Raw genomic sequence first — 17,639 nt, forward strand, 5'->3', positions numbered from 1 at the left:
CAGCTTTACTGACTGAGTGAACAGCCAGTTTTTATCTCATACATCACAAACTGGAATCCTGTTGCCCTATAGTAAGTCCTATATTTTCTATAACTTACTGTAACCTCTCAGCTGAATAGATCTGGTCTGTAATCAAGGAGCATAATTAACAGTAGAGGGGTCACTTGGGGCCCCTTGAGCACACCAGGCTATTCAAAGTCTATGAGAGGTGGGATCAAAGATTGTCATTTGAGTCACTTTGTTAGTCAGCACCATGCAGTACTGAGTTCCTATAGATTTCTGAACCTCTGCTTTCCTTGCAGCTGCATGTTACACAATACATGAAGAACACCTTAAGCAAAATACAAGATACTTCCATACTCCACCTGCTCTAGATACTCATCAGCTTAATTAAACTTTCAGCCCTCTCAGTAAAGAGCAGATTTTCTTGATAGTATTTTAAATTGAAAATATTTCTTTTATGCAAGCATTTATTGCAACCATCCACTAGTGTTTTCAGATTCGGCATTTCAGAGGAATGTCTAAGCATCAAAAAGTGTATCAAAACTCAGATGACCAAATGCATTTTTCTAAACGTAAATAAACCATTACAATGAGCAATTTCATTCCCTGCAGTTTGCAACAACACCATGACAGACTTCCACAGGTACCTCCCTTATTTTTCTTATTTAAACTGAGAAACTCTACAGAAGACAACAGAAGAGGACTCTTCCCTCAGTACACTAGTGAAAATACACTGTCCAAAATAATACAAAGTGAGCGGACAGTCTGCTAGTTTGCTCTATGGCTTCAAGAAACAAGTCACATCATTTTTGTTAGACAAAAGTTAAGTCAATCTTCAAGTGCATCCCCAATTTCTTCCTGTTAAAAAGTGACAGAAGATTTCCTTTTCACAGCTGTGTTAACTGTAACAGCTAAGCAGGTATGAAGATACGTTACATTGAGGTTCAACTAGTCAAATCAGTTTGAGCCAACGAGTCTAAAAGAGATGTAGAAATAAAAAAACCAACAGTAAAATGATTTGTCAGAAGTACTTCAAAACAATCTTCCTGCTAAACAGAGGTCTTAAAAACATTCCCTGAGGAAAACCCTGTTGGTTGCAGCATGCTATCTGAAAGAGCTTTTGTATTCTGTGATTTAGGACCGTGTTACTTTGTGCGTTACCATTTGTGTCTGTTAAGACATGCCCATAAAAATTTGGACAATTATACATTAATTTAAATACATACACTTCTTGAGAGTACTTGCTCATTCTAAAAGATCACAAGTAAACCGAGTAAAAGATCATTATCTATTTCAGGCACCTTAAAGAAACAGAGCTGATTCTGCCTACCTCCACATTACCTCCTTACACAATTAGGGAGTCACAAAATAACTTGCAGTATGAATTAAAAAAAAAAAATACAAATACATGCCAAACTTGAAAAGCAAGGAAGTTACCAATTGCTCTGATTGACTTTGTCCCCCCGCTTGGCCACACTGTTGTTCATCCTCATATTCCCAAGCAAAAGTTGTTTAGAAATGATTTTATATAGTCCCATAGCTAAGTATCTAAAAGTTGTGAACTCAAAAAAAGAGTCCTATTCCAGACTGCATTTTGCTCAAAGTTAGCCCTACAGACTAAAAGTAGCTTGCCTTTGTGTTGGGTTTTCTTCTTCCTTAAATACAAGTTTCGATTCTCCTGCAGTGAGGAGGAACTACCCAAAAGAATATTTTTTTATTATATGCACAGAATGGCTTGGGTTCAAAGTAACCTTAAAGAGCATCCAGTTTCAACGCCCTGCCATGGGCAGACTTGCCACTCCCACCAGATTAGGCTGCCCAGGGCCCTATCCAACCTGGCCTTAAACACTTCCAGGAAATGGTGCTTTCTCCTAGCTTCTCTAGGCAGCCTGTGCCAGTGCTTTATCTCCCTCTCTGTTAAGTAAAACATCTTCCTTTAACTTGTGTGTAGGTGCATGACTTTCTTATTCCTGTTACCTACAGCTACGCATAATAAAACTGTCTAATTGCCACCATCCTTTTTCTTTCCTCCTGAAGAAAAATACTTCCAGTTTTTCGATATCTTGATCCAACTTTTCTAAGAGAAAACAGATAACTCTTCCCATAAAAAAATCTGTGCCTTAAAGTTAATGAAACATTCAGCATAAAACTCCTTTCAGCAGTTTTTTTTGTTTGTTTGTTTTTGTTTGTTTGTTTTTTTATACTTTAGGATAAATTGCTGAAAACTAATAACAGAATATTCTGGTTATTTTTAATAGGAGTTTAGGACCTAACAGTAAAAAAAATAATAACAGTGAAAAAAAAAAAAAAAGCCATGAATATCCAGCTACTAAATCCCTCATTCAGAGTTCAGCAAGTTTCAGTGACCCTGATGAGCACAACAGTTCTGGAATGGTAAAGGTGTAGATCCTGAGGTGGCCTAATCTCAGAAAATTAAAAGCTTTGAAGATTAAGAGCAGGACCTTGAAATGACCCAGAGAGAAAGAAAGAGACTAAGTGGTTTCTGCAGCCAGTCTCTCACTGAAAGCAGGCCGCTAAGCCCCAAATGCCCTCAGCCGACTGCAGCTCAGCATTCCAGCTCAGTGCCTCGGTCTCTGCAGGAGCAAAAGATCAGAGCCACAAGTCCCTAGAATGGATTTTAGCTTGCCAGAAGCTTGTAATCAGGAATGTCTCCCTCTGTACCATTTTCTACTTCATACCTAGAATATTTCCTTTTTTTCTGGATAACATTACAAGAGTCACATTTACTCCAAAATAACCAAGTTACTGGGTCCTACAAGGAAGCTACCTCACAGACTTCTAAAATCCTAGTTGTTGATCTCGCTCATCTTCCTCCTACTCCCTCTTTAAACACAGACTAAAGCAGGATGCAGAAATCCAGCTGAAGCGTAACCAGTACTGAAGACAGCAAATGCATTACATTTCACAGGCTGTCTTAAGACATTCTTGTCTTACCTTAGGGCTCTCCTTATCTTTTCCACAGCACCATCAGCACTGCTTCCAGTTCCCTAAAACATCAGCTCTTTCCCTGCAGTGCTGCTGACAAGTCAAATACTCCTTTTACTTTGTTGTCTGCCTGACCAGCAGTACCTGCTTGCCTTTTAGCTGTCCCTAAATACAAGGTTTTGTACTTTACTGTGCTGCATCCAATCAAAACAATAAGTTCTTGGGGCTCCAGCCTGAAAGTTACGTATGCAGGGTGGAGGGAGATGGAATCAGAACACCCTCCGCCTCACAACAACTAAATGGAAATTCAACCCCCACATCATTCAGCAGCCTTGCAGGTTAAGCACATGCTAGGATTATACAACAGAAGTTGTATAAGGCTTGCATCTATCTATGGTCATCTCAGTAGAACTGATGGGATCATCCCCTCATGCACTCACCCCTTTCCTTCTGCAACAAGGCACATGTCTTCCTGCTCATGTGCTGTTTGCTTGCCGCTTTGCTCCACAGACCACACCTCAGTGTTCCTTCTCTCCATTCTTACCACTACAGCCTTTCCCAACTACCAGTACCCATGCTATTTACCTTGAAGACGAGGAAAGCAGGTCTGAAAGAGGATTGTAGAGCAGATCTCAGGATCAGAGGGGTCACAATAGTAAAAGTGACTGCATCTAGCACTCTATTCTGATGTTGCACCAAAGGCATGCAGCTGTGCAGGTGAGGCTGGAGAACATAGTATTTCCATCTATCCACATTTGCTAGACAGATAACTTTAGAGAACGGGCAAAAACGAGGGCTATGGGACAACAGATACAGACTGTTCTCTCCATTTCACATAACTCATGCAATAGTAATTTGTATCTCAAGCTTTTATGATGTACCACAATATGTTGTCTCCTATCTCTCTATTCATCTTGGCACAGGAATGAAGGAACTCCCAGCAGACTTCACATTGAAAGCCAATGGAAGACTCAGTTGCTTGACTGGCAGCTGGTTACACAATTAGGAGGAAGCCTGCACACACTTGTAAAATACACAGTATAATCTGTTATTTTCAGCTCAGATCAGCACAGTAAACACAACTCCAAGAAACACAGCTTTACATGTTTGGTTTGGGGGTTGGTTTGTTTTTTTTTGTTTTTTTTTGTTTTTTTTTTTTTTTCACATCCTCTATTCTGCCCCAAGAACTGCCACTACATAGAGAATTAGAGTCCTGTTTCAGTAACTATTTATATCATGGACTTAAAATGCCCAAAGGAAACAAATTAAAGCCAAGGTGGAAGGAAAGTTGCATGCAATTTTGAGTGAGAAGTCCAGCAGGAAAAGCACTAACTGATCATTGGCTAGTCCAATTTTTCAGTTTAAATTTTTAAGAAATAATCATCAAATGTGAGAGCTATCACCAAAGGTAGATCAACCTATAAAAGCAAAAGGGTGACATCCCTTAATCCTAAGAAACCCTGATCAATTAAGGATGCAGTTAATTTCCTCTGGCACAGCTAGATAACTCACATGCATGAAGTCTATGCCAAAAGGCAACCATGCAATTAATAACAACTAGGTAGTCCAATATAGCAACAAACGAGGCAAAAATAGCTTTAGATCTTTTAGGCAAATTTAGCTTTAGACTTGTTGATTATACAACCTTAACAAGACAGTCACCTAAAAGGCCCAGAAAAGATATTTCTAAATTGCAAGTTTTACACATGCATATGTACACATATACACAGACACGAATAGATGCTAGTCCTTTTTTAATTTTTGATTCTCACCACAGAGATTTTGGAAAATCATGCCATTGCAACAGGTGTGTGCGAGCAATAATTCAGGAAAAAGTCAGTGCAAGTTCCTTCTTCAAGAGTGTACAAGTATTCAAATTGCAAGGCAAAAATAAATTGAGTTTATAACTTCAAGAACACCACTGACAGAATCTTCTACATCCGTCATTATGAAATCATTAAGATCTGAATTGTAACAAAATACATTCACCAAGTTTCAAAGCACAATTCAATTGATTAGACCTCTCAAGACAGTCACCCTGACATTTCTTTCTCATACAGCTTCTCTAAAAAAAAAAAAAAAAAATGGCATACAAGTAAATGTAGATGGGGATAAGATTCTTAACCACAGAGAGGGGCATACATGTTCCAGGAAAGGAAAGGAACAGAAAATAAAATTCTGCGTTGACCTAAATGCACGAAGTTAACCACAAAAACTCCTGAAATATTAATGCTTCTGGAAAGCATGCTTATTTAGATAAATTCAGTAAACACTTACCCAGCATCTTCCTGGAAGCCCTCCAATTCATCTCTTTGTTCTGCTAGAGTGGATTCTAAGTCCAGATAGGTACCATTGTGAGACAATTGCAGAGTGCAGTCATCAAGCTGTAAAACAAATTTCAGATCAGATTTTAGCAATTTTTTTTTTTTATTCTCCTCCTATTTTTGTGTGTCCCCCCCCCCCCCTTTTTTTTTTTTTTTTTTTTTAATCTACACAGACAAGATCTCCTTAAAGCAAACACATACAGGGAGTAAAAAATGTGTGGTGTTAGATAATTCATACAATCCCAAGTCCATATTCACTAGATCATGCTTGATCACAACAATATCAAGGGTTCAAAGAAGTTCAACGACTCAAGGAAAGGTAATAATAATCCTTTATCACATTCATGGTTTTTTTGTAGTTGTTCTTGCTGTTGTCCTTTCAGCACCAGAAAAGTAAATTAGGGAGAATCCATCTGTGCTGAACCACCTGTATTAACTTCCCATCAAAACTTTAGGCTTCCAGCAATTCCCAGGAAGTCATACTTTTCTGGTATTGATTTCCAGATAAATTAATTATCCAATTTCCTATCACTGATTTATATACGCAAGAAAAGAATTCTGTTAATCTTCTGAGGGCTATTCTGAGTTAGCTGCCTTAGAAATACCATAGAAGAGCTATTTTTCAATATGTAACTGACAGAACACAACTTTTGACTTAGCTCACGCCACTGTGTGCTTTGCACTGCTTACATCCTGAAATAAAAGTTCATCTTCTGTAGAAACAGAAAGAGTAAATGGAGGAGCTGAAGTTGTATTTAAACCTGTTCCAATTTTTTTTTTTTTTAGCCCCCTGGTGAAAGAGTGAGCACCTCAAATAATGTGAACATGAGTTTTCGCTTTAACTCCTGGGGATTAAAGAAAGAAAAGAACCTCCAAGCCCAGCTCCCAGACATTAAGAATAACAACAGTATTACTATTCTGCATCTTTCTGGGTACAGAGGATATTATTAACCTATGCTAATTTAAAATACAGTCTTTAGAGAAGACTAAATACTGCTCTGGGAAACTTTCTCCCAGTAGCCCAGGATATAAAATGAAATGCTAATTTATTCAAAGTAATGCCAAAAGGCAAACTACTAATTAGATAAATGTTCTGCTGTCACTATGGAGATTAGGAGATTTGCCCACGATTTCCAATTATACTGCATAATTAGGAAAAAGGAACAGTGCTTTACTAATGTACTATGACTTTAGTGTATAAAAAGCATGATGAGAACAGGAAGTACTTCATGTACAAGATAAAGGAAAAAATAGTGCATTCTACCTATCTTCATCTCATCTCCATAATTTCAGCTGAGCATAGTATTCATTTAGGCTTTAAGGCATCATACACTGTATCCATTAATAGGAGTTATGGTAATGGAAGAAGCAGAATCTTTTGTTTCCCTTACTTAAGAAGGGATCTTGCCAAAAAGACTTTCTCACTTGTATGCACACACTCAGAAGGCAGCAAAACAACACTTTCAAAAGCAGAGTAAATATTATGGGAATAAGCTCTTGAATGATATGGTATCGTGCTACCGTGCATCTTCAACTCCACTCACACTCTCATTTTATAGGTAGAATAGAAAAAAGAAAATATATGTTATGATTATTTTTTTAATTAGTAAATTGTCTGACTTCTTCAGCACAAAGAATGACTGATGTTCACTCATTAGTGCTTATTAGTAGCAATTCATAATGTCGAGTCTCTCCCCTCTGTTCAGCGTTAATCTCATGTTTATCTGCTATGCATCACTTCTCCTCGTCCCTGGAGACAGCCTCTAGCTAGCTCATTTAGGACATGCTCTTCCCATTGATCATAACTCACATTAAAATTCCCTATTAGCCCTTATTAGCACATACATTCTCCTAGGACAATCAAAGGGCAAAATTTACAAGAAAAGTCTTTCAAAAAATAAACCATTTAACTGAGTCAGTTTTGCACGACTGGGACAGCACTTCAGAAGTTATTCCCATTTCTTTACAACTCTTTTTAACTCTTCGATATTTCCTACTTCGCCCAAAATTGAGACCAACATTTTGTTGTTGTTACACAGCCTAGCTCATTAATTGTAACACCACAAGGTATGGGGTTTTTTTTCATAAACTTTTTTTAAATTTCCTCTTGACAGTCCCTTCAAATCATTACTCATATTCATATCTTCCTGCACAGTGCAAAAGAGCCAAGAAGTATATTGCATTGCAAAAAAGAAAATAAAAATTACATTTACAGTACAATCTTTTGTGCATCAAACTTACACTGCCTACTAATCATTTCCACAAAGCTACTCAAAAGCTCTTTAAAAAGTGAAACTGAATGATAGCTTCAACAGAAGAAAATGTATTGATACCCTAGTGAGCTATCTCCACAATTAGAAATTCTTTAAGTAATCCCAAAATAGAGTTTTCCCACAGATAATTATATCAGGGAAACATAAGGGAAAGAAACAGGAAGCACATAGTAGGACCATAAGATTACAAGCACTAGTCACACTGCTGCAATCATACTGAACTCAGCCATGAAAAAGCAAACAAACTGATTAAATATTTAAAACATTAGAACACCTAAAACCAGAGTTTACCACACTCCCATCCTTTCAACATGTCAGCACAAATCCCTACCAGACAAGAAGAGAGGGTCGTCCTGCCTCTGATCCTCAGCAGGAACAGGCAAAACAAGGTCAGACTTGTCAAACTCCAGCTTTGCCATCCCTTTGAGTCACCCTCACTTCACCAACACCTCAAGCCTTAGGGAGCCCTGGGAGCAACATTTCCTGATTGTCATGGGAAAACACACCACTTGCAGCGCTCATTAAGGGTTCCAGGGAATGAGGAATACTGGACAGATGCTCAGTTCCACAACATCTTCTGCAGGTAACCAAATTCAGTCAGTGTGGCTAGTCACCCAATCTGTGGAGCCAAAATAACTGGTATCATGAGGCCATTGAGCTCCAGAGGATGAAATAGTTCAATAGTACTACACAGGGAATGACTTCATCTTGTTTTAAACACTAACCCATAGGAAGAGGTAACATCCACTTCTCTTCATTGAGAAGACAACCACAAAGAAGCCCTTGTTACTGCGCAATGAGGAAGTTCACCATTTTGTATATTTGGAGCAGATGTTAGAAAGAAATTCCTTATTATGAGGGTGATGAAGCACTAGAACAGGATGCTCAGAGAAGCTGTGGATGCCCCCACAGATCCCTGCAGGTAGTTGAAGGCCAGGCTGGATGGAGCTCTGAGAAACCTGGTCTAGTGAGAAGGCATCTCGGCCCACGGCACAAAGTCACAAAACTGTCCGGTTCTGACACGCTCTTCCCAGTGGTGATAACTCATACTGAAATTTCTTATGAACATAGAATGCATGCTACTTGTGTACACTATTCCACACAGTTCTACAATTCCCCAAATTATATAGCTTAAGGAACAAGAAACCACAGGACAGCAGCAGCAACAAGGAAAGACAACTATCAGACACTTAAGTTACCACTGCTGCCTTCAGATACTACAACAGAGGCTTTATTGAATAATAATAATAATAAAAAAAAAGCAGGGTTCAGTTATTGTTTTCACCTAGTGTTCTTAGTTCCTTGCAATCCAAGAGCAACACCCAAACTGCAGATAAGAGGTGGCAGGGTGGAGGCCAGAAGAGCAAAGCACAGAAACATACAACAAGGCTGTGCGCTGTGGTCTGCTCCTGCAGGCATGCACTGGTCATCATGCTCATGAAGCACTGTGGGTAAATAATCCAACACAAACTCAACAGACACTGTGCCATGCCAACTGAAACTTGTGGAAGTCTGCTTTCCTTCATAAGACATTGCTGTGAGTTAGCACACACACCCCAAGCAAACTTCCCTTAGGCTTGTTTAAACCCCACTGTCCAAAGGCAGCAGTAGGATAGCAAAGGTTAAGAGGGGGTAGAAATGCCAGATTCACCCTCCCTGCTGTTCAGAAAGCATAACAGCAGAACCACAAATCATTACAAAAATCTCTTTGCTGTTTATTCCAAGACCACAAATGCAATTTTTTACTTTTTATAAAAAAAAAAAAAACTCATGGAGAACTGCTCTTCCCTCATCCTCCACTCCCATTCCAAGAATCCATGCAGAAGAATGGATTTTGGACAAACGGCTGTTCACATCTCTCTTGAACTCCAAGAATGTGTCGAAGAGTCAACAGCCAGCAGGAACAAAAACTAACCAAACACCTTTGTGATTTTATCTTAATAGGATGAACTTGTTTATCAGTGTTAGCACAAGCTACAACTGCTCAACACTGCCATCGTAAGCACAGACTGATCAAATTTCTAGTAATGGAGTTACTTGACAAATTTCTAGCTGGAGTTACTGGACAGATTACTTTGCTCATTTTGCTGTTTCCAGAATTACATGGAAAGGAAATACATAAAAATAAGATGCTGAAGTAATCCAGCATCAAGCTGTAGAAATAAAATCCCTCTTCAACTGTTCTTCTGGCACAAACTCAAAAGAAATCCTTATCTTACACAAGTGTCTTAGCTCATCTTTCATTTAAACATCATTTGGTGGTAATTGTTCTTATTAGTGCTGGCCTACAAACACCAGCTTTCCCTCTGCTTTGCCACCTCCTTACTGCACCTTCCCAACAACTTGATTTTTCTCTTCCTCCATAGGGGAGAAAAGGTGGAAAAAAGAACAGGTTTGCCTGCTTACCAAATTTACTGCATATTTCTAAGAAAACCGCACAAACGAAAATGGTGTAAGCCAGTATTTAACGTTCATTCATCCACAGCTGAGCTTTAAATAGAGAATTACTTTAGTATCCTCAAAGGGCATCATATTTTATTGTTTTTGAAATTTTATTACAGATCACCAAACATACATTTTCTGCATATCAGAATATCACGTTAAAATATAACAGGATCACTAACTCTGTTAGTTCTTATAGAGCAGTTGACTATTCCCCTATTTAATATGCATCCCACAGCCAACCTTCCCATAACACTTATGTTTTTTAGAGTTACTACCAACTGCCCTCTTGCTAAGGACCTAATTCTCTCATTCCTGTGTGAGTAGAGCCAACCAGAATGTTCATGGATGTGAATGTTCCAGTCACAACCAGTTAAGGTAACACAGCATAAAAGATATTGAAGCACCCAGCCCAGGAGCAGTGCTGCATGTCCCACCTCAGGTAGAAAGCCTGACATCAACGAGATTAAATGTAAAAAAGTAATCTGTATGCTGGATGTTAGAAAGCGAAATTTACAGAGTATGCTAAAAACTGCTCTCATCTTCCAGTTTGACCACCACTCAGCATGGCACGCAACCACTCTACAATGATCTAGAAGTCCTTACACTCTCAGCAGCACCTGACAAAATTTCTTCTCTCCTGTAATTTTTCTTTTTTCAGTCCATTTTCTTCCCAAGTCTTTTTTGTTTTTTTTTTTTTTGTTGTTTTTTGTTTTTTTTTTTTTAAATTACAGTAACACCAATGCTTTGAGGAAGTTGGTTAAAATTAAGGTCAGCTGCAGGCTCCATACAGAAGCCAGTGATGGAGAAAGGCACCTGCCTGCTCACAGAAGTCAATATGGTTTCTAAAGCTTAGCAAAAATCACTCCTCAATACTCAAAAGGATAGAGAAAGAAATTCACTTTCTAGATCAGCAACTTTACATTATTACAAGTTGCCCAGTATGTGCAACATCATTCCCTGATTTTCAGGAGCAAGCAGCATGATTTGTGGGATTATTAATGCTAAAGCTCCTCTGATATATTCTCAGCCCAGTGATCAAACCACTTGATAGACTCCACACATGCTGTAGAGCTTGAACGAACAGTTGCATTGATAGAACAGTACCTACACAAAGTACAGGCTGCAGGTTTACACAGCCAGGCATAAGGCAGTGAGAGCACAATTTGAAAGGAACTTGCTACTCCTATATGAAAGTGTTGGTATTTTGAGTGTAGCCTACAGCCCTAGTCTGAAACGGCAGCTTTTATCTCAGGCCCAGCTGACACCACAGAGTACTACTGGGGTCAGGTAATACAGCACACCAAGAGAAACATTAATGCCACAAGATCCTAGAGAGCCACTGGAACAACACCCTGCCAATACAAATATTCCACTGAAATAACAAAGAAACTGAAAACAAACACAGAAAGCTGTTACATTAATATTATGGGTTTGACTTAAAAACATAAGGAAGTTCAGAGTTCAAGATTCTGGAACTGTGCAATTCAGGGATCCCAAACACAGGCAACACATCACAGTGAAAGCATAATGCACAGATATGTACCTGTTGCTATTCTTAGACAGTGAATTAATGCCCCTGGCTCGCCAGACCTTGTGCTCGGTGATTCTCTTTAACACAGTGCTCCACAGGGAGCAGTTCAGAGTTTACTAGAGTATCTATTTCCAAATATGACACCAGGGCTTCCACCAGCAGCCACATGAGCATTGTTCGAAAGTGTAAGTGCTCAAAACGTCAACAACTATGGAACAAGAAAGCAAGTCAAACTCATCTACAGATAGGGATTACTAAAAAGTAGAATATAATAAAAAAAATACTAAGAATAACTGCATTTCTGCATAACTATCAAAATTTCACTCCACATGGGAACTAACACACATTCTTCCTGTCCAATTCAATCATTTTAAGTTAAATCAGTTAAATGTGAGACAACACACAAACCAAATGGTCAGCAGCAGAGCTCAGCAAAGTGAAAGGGTTCAGATCAAAAACCTCTCCAGCTCTCTAACTCAAAAAAAACTACCACATTTTCTAGTTTTCTCATGGTAAACATAATGAATATACACGATGAGAATAACCTAACCTCTGTTTGTTAACTTTTTGGTACTTCAACTCATCCTTGCTCAGCTTTTCTTCACTACAAATACAAAGCACAAGCTCTTCCAGCCTTCATAGTTAAGTATGTCTTTAGCCAAACAAAAGGGAGAGCAGCCATAGGAACAGGATGCTTTCTTTAGAACCATACACATCTTTTTGGCTGATACACAGGGGTTACCTACAGCTGACATGCTCTCATTATCATTTGGTTGGACTTACTGTGAAAGTATCCAAGGAAATGGAAATAATCTCTAAGAAGGAGATAGGTGAAAAAAGGGAGAGGAGGAGGGAAAAGGATTAGCTTCAGTGGAGTGTATCATCTGAGGAATCTTTTGTCCAAACTCGTGTGTGTAGGAAAAAATACCGAGTTAAAACCACAGAAATCATTCCATTAAAGACAAGCCAAGTAGTCCAAGACAGAAAAAAAAAAAAAAAAAAAAAAAAAAAAAAAAAATCACACTTGTGACAAAATTTCATACAACTTTTTCTGTAGTTCTTATTAAACTGAAAGCTGTGAAATGCTTTGTGATTAAAAAAATATGTATTTGAGATGACACAGAATGAATCAATGATTTATTCTAACACGTGTCCCTAAGAACAAGCTGTCTATCAGCATCTTTCAATTCACCCAACCATTCAGAGAACACAGGCTGGGCCTAACAATTTTCCACCACTGCTTTTAGCTGCATTTGGAACATTACATGCTGCTCTTATCCTAATCACAGAACTAAAATACTTGACTGCTACACCACCATCCAGTTTACAGAGGTGTGTCAAGGACACAGTAAGCAGTAAATCGCAATTCATCTTCAGAAGCAGTGGTTTTATTGATGCAGCAGTTTAGCATCTAGTAGAGGATACAGTGAAAAGCAAGAGTCTAATCTTTAACCTCCTGAGCATGCTGTATTTCCAGCCTCATGACCCACACCTGCATCTCCTTAGAAAGAGAGGAGATAGACTGTCAGTCTTGAGATAAAAGTACTTTAAAATAGTATTTGAGCATACAGGTGGTCTTTAGCATCCTTTTCTCTATGAAAAAAACTCAAAGCTAAGGAAAACATAGAAAAAGATCAGATGCAAGGCCACATGGAAAGTCAGAGCAGGGAGTTGCGAAAAAGACAACAGATTAAGAGGGAAAGAACCTGACAGTAGTTCCGGCAGACTTCTGGCCAGAGCAGGGGAAATTTGGAGTTAACAAGAGACAAAGACGGATTCACTAGTGAAACAGGAGTTCTGAGGCAAACTGTCTTTCACTAGAATCAGAACTGAGGTTTCTGGTTAGCTTTTTAAAAGCTTGAAAAAAAATTAAAAACTCATAGTCACAAACCCATTGCTCAATATACACCAAAATGCATTGTGTTAAACACATTCAACACTGAAGGTATACGTGGAATACAAAAGCACAGCAGGATAACTGAAGAGAACATCACACACTTGTCAACAGAATCATTTTTCAGACAGTCTGAATCCTGGAGGTTCAGACGAAAGATTTTGTCTATTGACAATTATACTACTGATTACTGTCATCAGCTCTTCCCAATACTTCAGAGTGCCTCCTAAAAGCTTTGTGATTTAAACCTTACAGAAGCTGAGAAATCATTAAAAGAGAATGATTACAAAGTTAATGACAATAAAACTCAATATGAGAACAGCACACAAATGGTAAAGATTCATGTACACTGGAGACTCTCTCAAATCTTACTTCCAAATCTATAAAAGCACAAGGGATCAAAAGTCAGATTTTCTACCCTTGAGCAGAATTTCTTTGTCACTTGAGCTTTACCTACTTCGTTTTTTTATTGTCCATTTTTTCCTTCCATTTGATTAGCTGCCAAGCAGCAGATTCAATCCCCAGACTTAAAGCAGTTGTCTGGACTAGACTAGGAAAGCAAAAAAGTTATGCTCCTAATCAGTGCAGAAGTTCTCTTAACAATCCTCAAACAGAAAGCCATACACTCCAACTCAGTCACAAGCGAAAAACAAGTACGCAGGGAAAGGATGAATGTAGCATTATCACCAGCCACATATAAAGTATTCTTTCCTTATTTACACTCTGATCATTCCGTTTCAAAAGGCACGCAAAGAACACAGCTAGAAACAAATGGCTTCAGTAACAACTCCTGATCTATTTTTCCCCAGAAGTGAACAAGCTCTAAAATGGTAACAGAGAACAAAAGACTGAGAAAGCTCAGAAAGAGCAGAGTGAGAGGGATCATGGTACTGAAGGAAAAAAAAAAAAAAAAAAAAAAGGGGGGGGGGGGGGGGGAAGGGATGTCAGGGCAATTATACTCTTAAGACTTTTACAGAACAAAGGAAAAAAAAGAATACATGAAAAATTACGAAGCTGGATTTAAGTCAGACTTCAGAAATAGAGTACAAAGTGGGCCAATAACACTCCTGAGTTCAAAGCTTAGAGATCAAATACAACCAAATGCTTCTAAGGAATAAGAAAACTACTTTCAATTAAGAGCATATAAAACATGTATGCTTCAAGAGCTCAGTAATCTAATACCTATTATTTAAATCTGCCCATTATGGTGGTGCTCAAATATCCCTCTAAACCATCTGGTACTACCTACTGTAAAAGATCGCTGTCATAGTTATCACTTTTTTTCTGTACACAGAAGAACCACAACATGCCTTTCCTTTCCTGTATGCATAAAAACTCCTTAAACAAATCCACATGGAGCCCTTATTTCCACTGCCTGCTCCTTATACTTTGTTTTTTTATTTAGAAAGACATTTTGAATAATCAAAATAAAACCCAAACAGTAACTCTGATAGCTAATAAGGGTTAAACACACTAAAACTGAACAGGTTTTTCGCGGTGCTCAATAATTAAGCTTCCAGATGTCTAGCTTCTTGATTACAAATGAAACTGCCAGCAGAAGGGATGTTGAGAATTTCCACTTACTCATACAAGACCAAACACAGCAGCTTTGTGTCTAAATGCGGTCAGAAGTCAAGGCCTTAGTAACTGTCACCTTTAAAGCCAGTAACTCCACATATCATAGAATCACAGAATTCTAAGTCAGAAAAGATTAAGATCATCTAGTCCAACTAGTAACATATCACCACCACATATCCTAGTCCACTGTCCTCCACTTCCAACAGCTTTCTTACAGGTTACTTTTAACACAGACCACTTCAATGATCTGTTTCCTGCTAACTGCTTGGGTTTCCTTGCAACATCTCCAAGCACCAAACTATCAAAACAGTCCGGGAGCACCTGGCTGGAAACGGCGTTTAGGAAAATTCCTAGACAACTCCTTATTCCCAGAATGTGGCATAACGTTTTGTATCACAAGTAAGCTCTCATAACCGTTTCATTGAGTTCAAGTGTTCCTTGTGGCTGTCCATAGCACAGTCACTTGGAATACCCTGTCACACACATGCATCCTGAGGCTGAATGTACTAGCTGGTTAGTTATTTCCTAGAAGGCACAGAAACACTGCACTTGTACCACGCAAAACCAGGAACTTCCCAACTTTGCAGCAGAGGGCTGTTCTTTGGTAAACAAAGCTTCAACAAACACACTGATTTATGTCCCACAGTTGAATGAGAATGTGAAGGTGGTCAACGAAAGCAATCATTTCATCAGCTATTAAGAAGTGACATCTTTAATATGAAAAGATGAAAAGATGAAAAGAGTGAAGATTTTCACATGGAGAAACATGCTCAACACATGCAGTTTGAAACAAAGCTACGAATAGATCTAAAACAGTGTAAGAGTCGCACTTAAAGAGAATCAGCAGTCACACAGCAAGTTTTTGGCACATGAAAAAATAACAAACGTTCTTCCAATCCTTAGTTCAAGTTCATCACCAGATCATCTCCAACTCCAAACAAGGCCTTTCGGTACTTGCTGCATTCTCAACCTTCTGAAAACAAGAGCAGGTTTTCTTCTTCTTCCATAAGAATTGAATACTGCTACATGCTAGGCAAAGCACCATGTTAGTTAATGACAGCAAATAAAATATACTTACCTTTCACAGTACTTAAGTTTTCATATCACCTCTAAAATCATGCTAGTCTTCACTGTTAAAAAAAAAAAAAAAACCCACAATCCTACAACACAAATAACAGTCACAAAAAACAGCTATTAGTCTCTTTTCAGTAATGATATTATGAATTGCATCCAGAATTAGTTTCTTTTCAGCATGAGTTTAACTGCCATAACAATAAAAATATAAGAGAACTTTACCTCAGAGCTGTCGCTATTCATCCTTCTAGTTCCATTCACTAAGGGTAAATGGCTCATATAGCTCACAGACTCTACTGGGAGCTAGCTACAATCAAAAAAGTTTGAAATACAAAGGACAAAGCTCTGTTTTATTCATGGTACTTTTGTTTGTCAATTAATCTACAAAACAGTTGTTAAAGTGGGAAGAGTAGCTGACTATGCTGTCTTACACTACACAGTAGAAGGACAAATGTAAAACACCTGAACACTTATGTTAAAAAAAACATAAAACCAATTGCTGATCGCAGAGTATGAAGGTCTTTGGTACCACTCTAATCTCACAATTTATCCACTGGTGTAACTCTATCAGCTCCAAAGGGATGATGTCATCTCCAACCCCGTGTCAGTGAAATAAGAAACAGGTCCTTTCAACATGCAAGGCAGAGGAAACCTTTTGTTTGCCTTTCAGTGCTCAAGCCTTCTTCCCTATTGAAAAATCTAGCCCCACTCTATTTAAAAGTGAAAAGGACCGACTATTGGGGATGCATTCAGGAGGCCATAAGCAAAAGAGGAAGGGATACTGAAATTCTCCATTTTGCAATGGTACCGGACCATAGCCAGATTGTAGCAAGTGTGAGCACTCAAAGGACTCCCAAAGCCATAGAGACACATGCCACTAGTGCCTCTGTTTGCTCCTGCTGAGTTCTTGCTTCCAGGAACACAAAAACATTGAAAAAAAAAAAAAAATTGAGAGCTGCAACATTAAAGAAAGCCTTTGTTTGATGTGGTTCAGCAAGGAGAAAGTAAATAAATGAAGAGGGTAGATTTAGACTAGATGCTAGAAAAGTTCTTTAATTTGAGGGTGGTGAGGCACTGGAACAGGTTGCAGGCTGAGGTTGTGGATGCTCCCTCCGGAAGCATTTAAGGTCAAACTGGATGAGGCTTTGAGCAACCTGGTCTACAGAGAGGCGTCCCTGCCTGTAGCACGGGTCTGGAACTGGATGATCTCAAAGGCCCTTTCAAAACCATTCTGTGATTCTATGAATGAAAAAATAATCACTGATTAGGAAACTGCTGAAAATCTGAGTAGCAGGAAGTTTCTAACGATCCAAAAGCCACTACCAAGTCCACTTTAAAAGAAAACAACAGCTATGGTTGTTCAGCTTGACCTGGCAAGGAATAGCTGACTCAATCATCCTAAACAGAATAGGATGCATCTTTCTGCCACGCATGAAGTTCTAAGTAAGAAAATATACCTTTCCCTCTGCAAAAAACAGAAAACATTTTCTCTAAGCATTACAGCAGTACAAAGAGCAACTATGCATACATGAAGCCATTTCTACCCCACCTTTTTTTTTTTTTTTTTTTTT

The 17,639-nt window shown here is 38.6% G+C and overlaps 1 protein-coding gene across 1 annotated transcript in view; it reads right to left on the reverse strand.

The window, feature by feature from the left end:
• FHOD3 (formin homology 2 domain containing 3) overlaps nucleotides 1-17,639 on the reverse strand; it is a 365,756-nt gene that overhangs the window by 331,070 nt on the left and 17,047 nt on the right. The window contains exon 2 of the mRNA XM_042808981.1: nucleotides 5,227-5,333. Within this exon, the coding sequence (XP_042664915.1) occupies nucleotides 5,227-5,333 (107 nt within the window). The remainder of the gene's footprint in view (nucleotides 1-5,226; nucleotides 5,334-17,639) is intronic.

This window comes from Centrocercus urophasianus, unplaced genomic scaffold (genome assembly GCF_019232065.1).
Source record: "Centrocercus urophasianus isolate 14NV4802_14NV808 unplaced genomic scaffold, USGS_Curo_1.0 seq_11, whole genome shotgun sequence".
NCBI lineage: Eukaryota > Metazoa > Chordata > Aves > Galliformes > Phasianidae > Centrocercus > Centrocercus urophasianus.